The following is an 8905-nucleotide window of genomic DNA, read 5'->3' on the forward strand; positions in this document are numbered from 1 at the left end:
AAGATGCTCCCAGCCATGAGGAGCTTTTCCAGGGGGGGGGCGGGGGGGAGCATCTGGGTATTTTCATTGTCGAGAATGAAACACAAAAACATTTCACTACTGCAGCCTGAGAGATGCAAGTTGGCAGCAGAAATTAGTCATGTACCTCTAGTACTAACTAATACAACCAGGCTGGCTGGTCAATTCCGTCAGCAAGGGAGCATGAGCTTTTGCTTTGAGAAAACTGCAAATGAGAACTAATGCTGAAACCACAGGGAATCAATAGTTGTACATAAAACTGGTCAAACAGCTGCTTTTAATGCGGGACTTTATTGATTTGTTTTGGATCTAATTGACTTTTTACTCAACTAACTTTTGTGGTGCCAGTGTGTTTTGAATATACACCATTAGTCTACATTGCCTATAATTACACAATATGAAGTTTAGCTCTGTAGGAGGAGCTCTGCTGGATGGAAAGAGCTAATAGGCTCTCAGGAAACCTATGGTCAGGAATGAAACCCAATTGCTTTTAATGGGTAGCTCCTGAAAAACAGTGGGATCTACAGCTGTGAATACACTTCCTCCAAAATGCACAGTGTGGGGACCCCTGGCTTGACTAGTCAATGACAATTTTTCAATTGTTAGTAATAAAATCTGAGGAAAATTTAAAAACATAGGTGGCATTATAAAAAAATAATGGTGCACAGGAACGATGAGAAATTGATTTTAGAAATAAATTCTTTGTCACTCTAAATAACATTGGAACCAAGTCTAGTTACATCTCAAAACCAGGGTACCTGTGATGCATGAACTCGTATTTGAGAAAGAAATTCACTGAAACGAGAGTTAGCCTTATATTTGTTGTAGGGAATAATTTAGGACCACCAGACATTGTGTCAAACCTGTAGAGATGTATACGGTGCTGGAAGGCACAGGGTTGATCGTACTTGCTGCCAGCCAAAGCACTGGTGTTTGGAAAGGCTACTGTTCCTGTTATTTGTGCATTTGAGGCCACAAGTCCTCAGACATCTTCAACTGATAAATATAGTTCATACGTTTCCATTCGTTCTCTTTTCACATTCTGAATTTATATATATGTGGTGATTGATCGATTGATTGATGAAGGAAATGGTGCAATGGTGAGAGTGCAAGCAGAGCCAGAAGCGGTGTGGGAAACTGCCTTTTATCTCAAGGAAGGAGATGCCATCACCACGTGGGCATTTTCTGTACAGAAAGTGAGCTGGTGTGCTACAGGCTGCAATTCATCGCTGTCCTTCCCTCATCTAATGCCGGCATGGTGGTGCTCAGGTCGTCGAAGCAGCAGCAGTCAGGACTCTGGCCTCGCATAGGCTGCGTTTTCAAACGCCTGGTTAGAGCATCTGCAGGGCCAGAATTAGCTCACGGTGTGTGTTGTGTGTTATTTCCACACCTCCTACATCAGGAACTGGCTCAGTCCTTTGATGAGAAGGGAAAATTTCAAAGGTGGAATTTGTTTGTGAGGGTGTTGGGAGCATGTTAATGAGTGTAGGTAGCATCTCTTGCATGTCTGCAAGTCAGCTGAACGCAAACAGCCCCCAGCACGTTCTGGTGGATAATAAAAGCATGTATCCTAAAAGTCAGTTAGAAGTGCTGTGTGTGCACGGTGGGGTGTGTGCAGGTGAAACGCATGGACAACACTAGTTCTCGTAACCCATGAACAGCTTTTCTTGTAATTGCGGGTATATGTGCACTCAAGGATACAGAGATTATGTCAAAAAGGGAGTTACAGTGGCAGTTGAATCACATTCATGTTGGTCCTTTCGGTTGTCTTTGACCTTTTGGATACTGCTTGATCCAAAATATCTTTCCTTTCCTCCCTTTTTCCTTTCCAGCCTTTTAACCCTTTGGGCTGCTTTGTTTAGCTTAATTTGCAAAAAAGGAAATACTTGGCATCACAGGAGTAATTCCATAGGAATTCTCGCCGTAGGTACATTTTGCAAGGTCGCAGCATTCCTGATAGTTTTGACATGCCGTGCATACAGGTGTGTGCAATACTTAGGGTGAGCAGAACTACGCCTGGGTGCTCACTGCACTTCCGAATGGATTTTTCCAGCCTTCTCTGTTCTGTTCTTCCACACAAGTATGTGGCCAGGGAATGGCAATGTCACTGCTTCACTGCAGAACTGTCCCATCCTTTGCTACACGAAGATCCCAGGTAGCATCCCTCCTAGAAGCCAGGTGGGGTTATCATTAATGATTAGTGCTTCGGTCACGGTGCGTTGTAGCTGGAGTTGAGCCTAAACACGACGTAGATTACCTTGAAAGAGCGTTGAGAAAATGAAATGTCTTAATGATCAGGCTTGTGTTCATGAGTGCATTATCAGCCTTAAAACTTATATTGAGCAGGAAATACTGTAGCAGTAACTTGAGACACATTCACACTCCTACTGTACATAACCTTGGGACTCTAGCAGTCACAAAGCTATATATTCTTTGTAGTATGCATTCATTTAATGACAGCTAAGTCTCTTACACACATGCTAGCAAGTACTGTAGACTGGCCAGTCAAGGACAGCGGAAGGACAGACACACAAACACACATCCATCTTGTAGCAGCAGTGCTCCCACGATGGTCCCACGGGCTGAAACATGACTTGTGTTTTCTCAGTCATATGTTCTACCAAGCAGAGAAACAAACGCAGACCTTTCAGCATGCGCTTTGTTCTTTTTCTCGTTGCTCCATAAGGTCCCACCTTGAATGACAAGCCAGAAGCGAAAGCAGCCAATGTCCCAAAGGTGTCTGGGCTAGAGCGGAGCCGGGAACTGAGCACCGACGTGCCCTTCGCCCTGCCTATCCCCAGCCCCCAGCCAGTAGCCGCCGTTGTGACTTCTACTTCCTCAGCGCCCACGTCAAGCGCCAGAGCAAGCCCACTGTTGAAGAAGGAGCCAGTGATTTCAGCACCAGCACCACCAAGGCTCACGCCTCAGCCACAGCCTCGGCCACAGTCACAACCTCAACCTCGGCCGCAGTCGCAGCCTCAGTTAATACCCGAGCTTCGGACCCAGCCTCCGAGTCACATCCCTCCACCTCTCAATTATCAAGTGCATCACCAGGTGGCCCACAACGGACTCAATAATATCAGGTAGGGGAAAGGGATACTCATGTCACCTTTATGCTACTGCTGGGCTAAAGCTTGTTTCAAATGGGATAGAAATTGCTGGGAGGTGAGACAAGAGCACTCTTAACTGTCTGTGTAAGATGCTCCATGTTACGGATATTGGACTTTCTGTGCTGACTCCACAGGCTGGATTTTTCAGCAATGGTGGATAACTGCATTTGAAACCTGGTGATAAATGCTCCCTTTCTGGGAGAAAGGCATGTGTAAATGTGGGGTAAATTTCCTTTAGGTCCAGTTTCTAGTGGAGTTTTGCACTGTCTTGTTTGAGCTGGCTAGTTCTTGCCTTAGAAATTTAAGGTGGATTGAGTTTGGGCAACTCCTTTGTTTCATATTCAGAAATACTTTCATTGTAGTAGGTTTGTTCATGGTTATCACAGTTTTTTTGGATCACCAGCATCAAAAGAGGGATATCTATGTCGGAAAATGCTGTGTCGCTTAGAGCAGGACTCCCGTGTAGGCTGAGAAATCTGCTTCAATATGACACGTTCAGATCTAGCAGGAGGCTTAGCTTCGCTGTTTAAATTGCCTCCATCCAGTAAGTAGGATGGGTGAAAATGGTATGGAGAGAGAAAATGGTATCTAGAGAAAAGAGTTTAACCAGTCAACTGGAACCTGTATAGTCTTTTTGCTGGTACAGAAAACATGCCTTGACTCCCAAACCAGAACTAGGCTAGTTTAAACAAGGTGAGAAAACTGATTTAAAACATAATATTTGGCTGCATAAGGATCAAAATATGAATATAGAGAGCTGCCATTAATATGTATTTCATAGTATCCTGCATACTTAAGCTCTGTTGTGGTTTTACCCTGTAAATGACACCATTGTGTAAATGATTAATAATATTTCAAACTATTCAAGATATCTCAGAGGTTAGATTGCAACAAATGATTGGTATTGTGGGAATTACACTAAATAGTAACTGCAGTGATAGTGCCTTTCACCCAACAAAACTTAGATCACTTGCAGTGAAGTAATAATAATAGAAGAAGAAGATGTAAAATACAGAATTATTATGAGAAAAATTTATTAACATGGTCTGTGTTTGCATCCTTGTGTGACTATAACTACGCAGCATGCACAGCAGGTACAACTTGGTCCCAAAGTCACTCACACTATGCAACCCTGTGCACCCAGAGCAACAGAAAAAGGAATTAGAGTAATTGCATCGTATGATCACAAGGACGCACATGGCCACTGCAAGGTCATCAGAAGCTAAATAAAGGTGCAAAATCCAGCTGCCTCAGTGGCCTTCCTCAGTATCTCATAGATAGCTCTGAGGACTGTAACTTGCTCAAGCACCAGAGGAAATGTCACTCTCCAGAGAGCCCAAGCCCTGTCCTGCCCTGTTGGAGAAGTTCATTAAGATTCGTTACTGTCTCCATTGCCGTTAAGAAAAACAAAAACATAAGCCTGGGGAGATCAGTGTTACATAGTTGTGTTGTTTCTGGTAGTGTATTTCTTGCACTGTTTCAGTCTTGTAACACACTCTCTCTCTTTCTCTCTCTGTCTCTCTCCCCCCTCTTCCCCCCATCTTTTTCTCTCTGCAGCCGGAGCAGCAGTGCTAGTAGTGCAACAAGCATCAGCCTCCCGAAACACCTTCCCCTCTCTCCCCAGATTCCTCCGCACCATTCCTCCGGCCCGGCTCTGCCCCTCTCCATCTCTAATCTTGCTACCTCGCACTTCTCTCTCAGATCACAGACCCAACACCAGCACCATCCGGCCATGTTCGCCACCCCACCCACGCTGCCACCTCCACCAGCGTTACCTACCAACAGCCTCGTGATACCAGGTCACCCTGCGGGTAGGTTCCCTTCTTCTTCCAGGGCTGATCTGCCGTGCATGCAGTGGAGGGTGTTGAGAGATGGGCTGGCTGGTGGGCAGGTAAAATAAAGTGATGCAGACCCCTCTGCAGGCAGTGTGTGCTGGAACTGTGAGAGTGCTCGCAAAACAGGTAGGAGACCTGGACGTGCTTTACCAGATGAGAGATCGTAGAGACAGCACTGTAGCTTCCTGTAAGAAGTCTTCGAAACAAATTTTCCCCAAAAAAAAATCTCCTTTTCAGGGCATGAGTTGTCCAGTGTGGCATTCCACAGTCATCAGATATTTTTTAGATTAACAAAGGACTGATGTACAGTTTGCCATTCTCCCCTTCTTTCTCCCCACTCTAATGAAAGCTGCTGCTGTTAGAACTGATTTGAAAAAACTGTTTACAGTCGTCCCAGAAAGTTGTTCTAACTGAACACCTCTCCCCCGCTCTGATCCTTCGACAAGCAGCACATCCTGCTGGCAGAGCAGGATCCTCTGCCGGCGGCAGCACAAGCTCTCTGTGTGCCCGTGGCTCCTTGGCCTTTCTGTCTGAGGCAGAGACAGCTCGGCTGACAAGCTCTGCTGTTCAGCTCTCACTATTTTTGCGTCCTTTTAAAACGTTTCCTTTGTTCACCCTGGCCCCCATTCTATTGTCACTTCTGCCCTAAATACCCTGTTTATAGCTTATCCATTAGCCTACAGCTGTCCCTGGAAGAGACCCTGGCAGCTGGAGGCTTCCCTGCAACTTTCACTTGCTGGGGCCTCCTTTTGATCTGGCATTTGACTCCACAACTAACTCAGCAGGGATTAAACAGGACAAGCATTTTGCAAAAAACGTGCCCTCTGTTTCCTATGAAGCCAGTTAAAGGAATAAGGAGAGGGCAGATTTGCTGTGGAAAAATCTGATGGCCTTGCATCCCCTTTTTTTCTTCCAGGAGCTAAATATCCCATTATTTATAACTGCTTCTTAAAGAAAAATGTGAATTGGTCCAAAGTGAGCTCTCAGAACGATGATAGACAAAAGTGCCTTGGGTTCCTAGCCAGAAGCAGGACCACATAGGCCAAAGCTGCCGGCTTTCACAGGCCCTGGCACCATCTAGAATTTCAACCACATGGCTGGGAAGATGTTGGCAGCACTGTGGGAGACCTATTCATTGCTTCCCCTGTTTAAGGCAAAGGACTACTGTGATGGAGACTTTGAAAGTATTGCAAAAGGAAATAGCAATGTGCTCACTAAAAGCATGATATTGCAGTCACTGAAAGCAAGTATGTTTTCACCATTAACTTCAGGAGGTGCAAGATCAAGTGACCTATTCACATTCGGCAGCTTGCCAGGAAACGGTAACAGTCTTGCTCCTACTAAAAGGATTTCTCCTGCAGTTTAAGCAGGAGAAGCCTAAGTTAGCAGAGGGAAAGGTCTGGGCATCTAACCCTGCAGACAGTGAAATGCTTCTTGTCTGCATTATGTGAAATGCCTGCAAACTGGCACATCATAAAATCAATACAGAGCGCCGCAGAGCCAGGAGCTTCTGTTGTTATTCACATAAAAGTTTCTTAAAGGCAAACAATATTGCTGAGCAGCCCTGAAGAGCTAGGATCCAACTGCCGCTAGCAGCAAAATCCTTGCTGTGCTGTTCGAGTGCATGTGTGCTCTCAGTAAAAGCACCAGCTTAGAAAAGCCGTCAGAGAGGGTATGGCCCTTTGAAGTCTCCTTTTTGTCATCTTTTTCTCCCCCCACTTTGGAGAAAAATGTGCTCTTCCTTTAAATTTACTTTGGTAAAATTTACTTGTCAGTGTTACCAAGAAGAGAAGCTGAGCTCAGAGCTCCTGCATTCACTGATGGTACAAATTCAGGTCTCTGAATAACAAGAATGCACTTCTGGTGGCATTTCTTCCCTTTGAAACCTAAAGCTTATACAAGTAACCTAGGAGCAACCCTTGTGTGGGCTGCTGCCCTCTACTCAAGGGCACCAAAGCTGGCCCTGATGTCGGATACACAGAGGAAATGGCAGTCTTTGTGTCTTCTCTTCTGAACATGAGGGTGCCTAGCAACATGAGCAGGATCGACCTTTTTCTGCCATGCCCACCTCATGTGTGCACAAAGAGCAGTAGTGTTTGGGCATTCAAAGGGCTGCTCAGTCACTCTGCTCCTCGTGTTATTACATGGCCAGACCCGTGGGACAAGGCATCGCTGGCAGGCACAAGAACTTAGTTCTGGTCCTGACATTGCCCAGAGCCCCTCACAGAGCTGGGTTACTACTCAGCAGTCCCATCCTTACTATGAAGCAGCCACTCCTCCAAGTGCCACACCGCTTCTCCAAACATCTCTGGGCCTTTTCTTTTCCTGACAAAGGCCAAAGTTGTGGTACAGGGCTATGGGCTGGAGCCAGCTGCAAATCTATCAGTCTGACTTCAAGTCTCTTAAAGAAATTGGATATCAGAGCACTTACAGCTGCCAACTCGCTTTTATCTCTCCCTCCAGAAAAGTGGATTATCTTGATGCTAACAGAAGGATTCGGTTTCTTTAAGTCATGCCAGATTTAAATGTGTAAACACACACACACACACATATGAAATCATACTCATATTCTCTAAAGAGGTTAGGCTTTGGACCTAAGTGCTTTCAGCCTAGTTTTTTTTTCTTGTTTGCTTGCTCCAAGGAGAACCCATTATAGACTCTCTTGCTCCAGTGCCTTAGGCTTCAGTATCACAAATATATATACTTTCTGCTTTTGTATTAATTATTATAAAGATTGTAGCAGTACACGGCACCTGCTCTTAGCAGTACATTTATTACTGAAAAGCAAATGACTTAGGCACCCAAAATTTGCTTTCAAAAGTGACTTTCAGTGGGATGTAGGCTTCTAAGTGGTAGAAGAGACCTTGAAATTCCCCATCAGAGTGCCTGTTTTTAAAGATCTTAACCATGTCACTTCAGAAAGTGATTGATTTAGACATTTCTAATGTTACTTTAGAAAATTTAAGTAAAAGAAATGCCTGCAGAACATGAAAGCACATGTATTCTTTTTCTCCTTTATATTCAGTGCTGTAGTTTAAAAGGGGTGTTACACTGGAAGAAGTGGATTCATGTAAATTCAGAAGCCAGTAGGTCAGTCAGGACTGGGTGTATGTCATCCACAGCTGGTGACACAGGGTGCTCTCAGCTTAGAAAATATCTAACATGTTGGGCGCTGATTCCTGTTTGAAGTTCTTAGGCAAAATCACAGGTGGATTTAATTGATACCCGCAAACATTTTGGGGAAGTGGACGTTTGTCCTTATTGTCTTGAGTCACATCATTTCTGAAGTGCAGGTGTCTTCCACTGCGCTAAACCACATTCAGATGCAGTGCAAGTTGTTCTTCCAGAGGAAGATGCTGAGAAGAGGCCACATGTCATATGGTGGAACATTTTGTTTCTGCAGTTGTTGCAACCTTCATGACATCTTGAGCGAGTTCAATGTTTCTCCTCTTCCCACTGATTCCTCCTCCATATTTTCTCACAGGAGAAAAGCCTGGAGGCAAGGACAAAAAATGGCAGTTATAGCCTGTTAGAAATTGAGGAAAGGACTGCTTAGTATTTAAAATCTCCCAAAAAAATTACTGCAAAGGCAGCCTCAGTTTGTAGGATGGATGTTCCTGGTCTCTGTGTGCATGTCCTGGGGCTGAGAAGGCGGGGGGCATGGCACAGGGATCTGTTGAGAAATGGCCGTCCGAGCAGGTAGTTTCCAGCCACCCAAATCCATGGTTATCTTATTACGTTGCAGATCTTGTCAAAATTTTGCCTCTTAAGTACATATATGTTATAGTTTAACACACGCGTTAGGCCCACCGTCCATTTTCAGTGTAAGCGTATGCTTCTGAATTTCAAGCCTCCAAAGGAAACAGGTCAGTATTACTCATTGTAAAGCGAGCCGTTGTCCTGGAGGGTACTGCCCACCGTCTTGCTGGGGCGGGAAGGGCC

At 45.0% G+C, this 8905-nt stretch overlaps 1 protein-coding gene across 1 annotated transcript in view; it reads left to right on the forward strand.

Annotated features, from left to right (window-relative positions):
• FBRSL1 (fibrosin-like 1) overlaps positions 1–8905 on the forward strand; it is a 408510-nt gene that overhangs the window by 378116 nt on the left and 21489 nt on the right. The window contains exons 6-7 of the mRNA XM_009335297.1: positions 2705–3101; positions 4686–4939. Coding sequence (XP_009333572.1) covers positions 2705–3101; positions 4686–4939 — 651 coding nt within the window. The remainder of the gene's footprint in view (positions 1–2704; positions 3102–4685; positions 4940–8905) is intronic.

This window comes from Pygoscelis adeliae, unplaced genomic scaffold, assembly GCF_000699105.1.
Source record: "Pygoscelis adeliae isolate BGI_AS28 unplaced genomic scaffold, ASM69910v1 Scaffold410, whole genome shotgun sequence".
NCBI lineage: Eukaryota > Metazoa > Chordata > Aves > Sphenisciformes > Spheniscidae > Pygoscelis > Pygoscelis adeliae.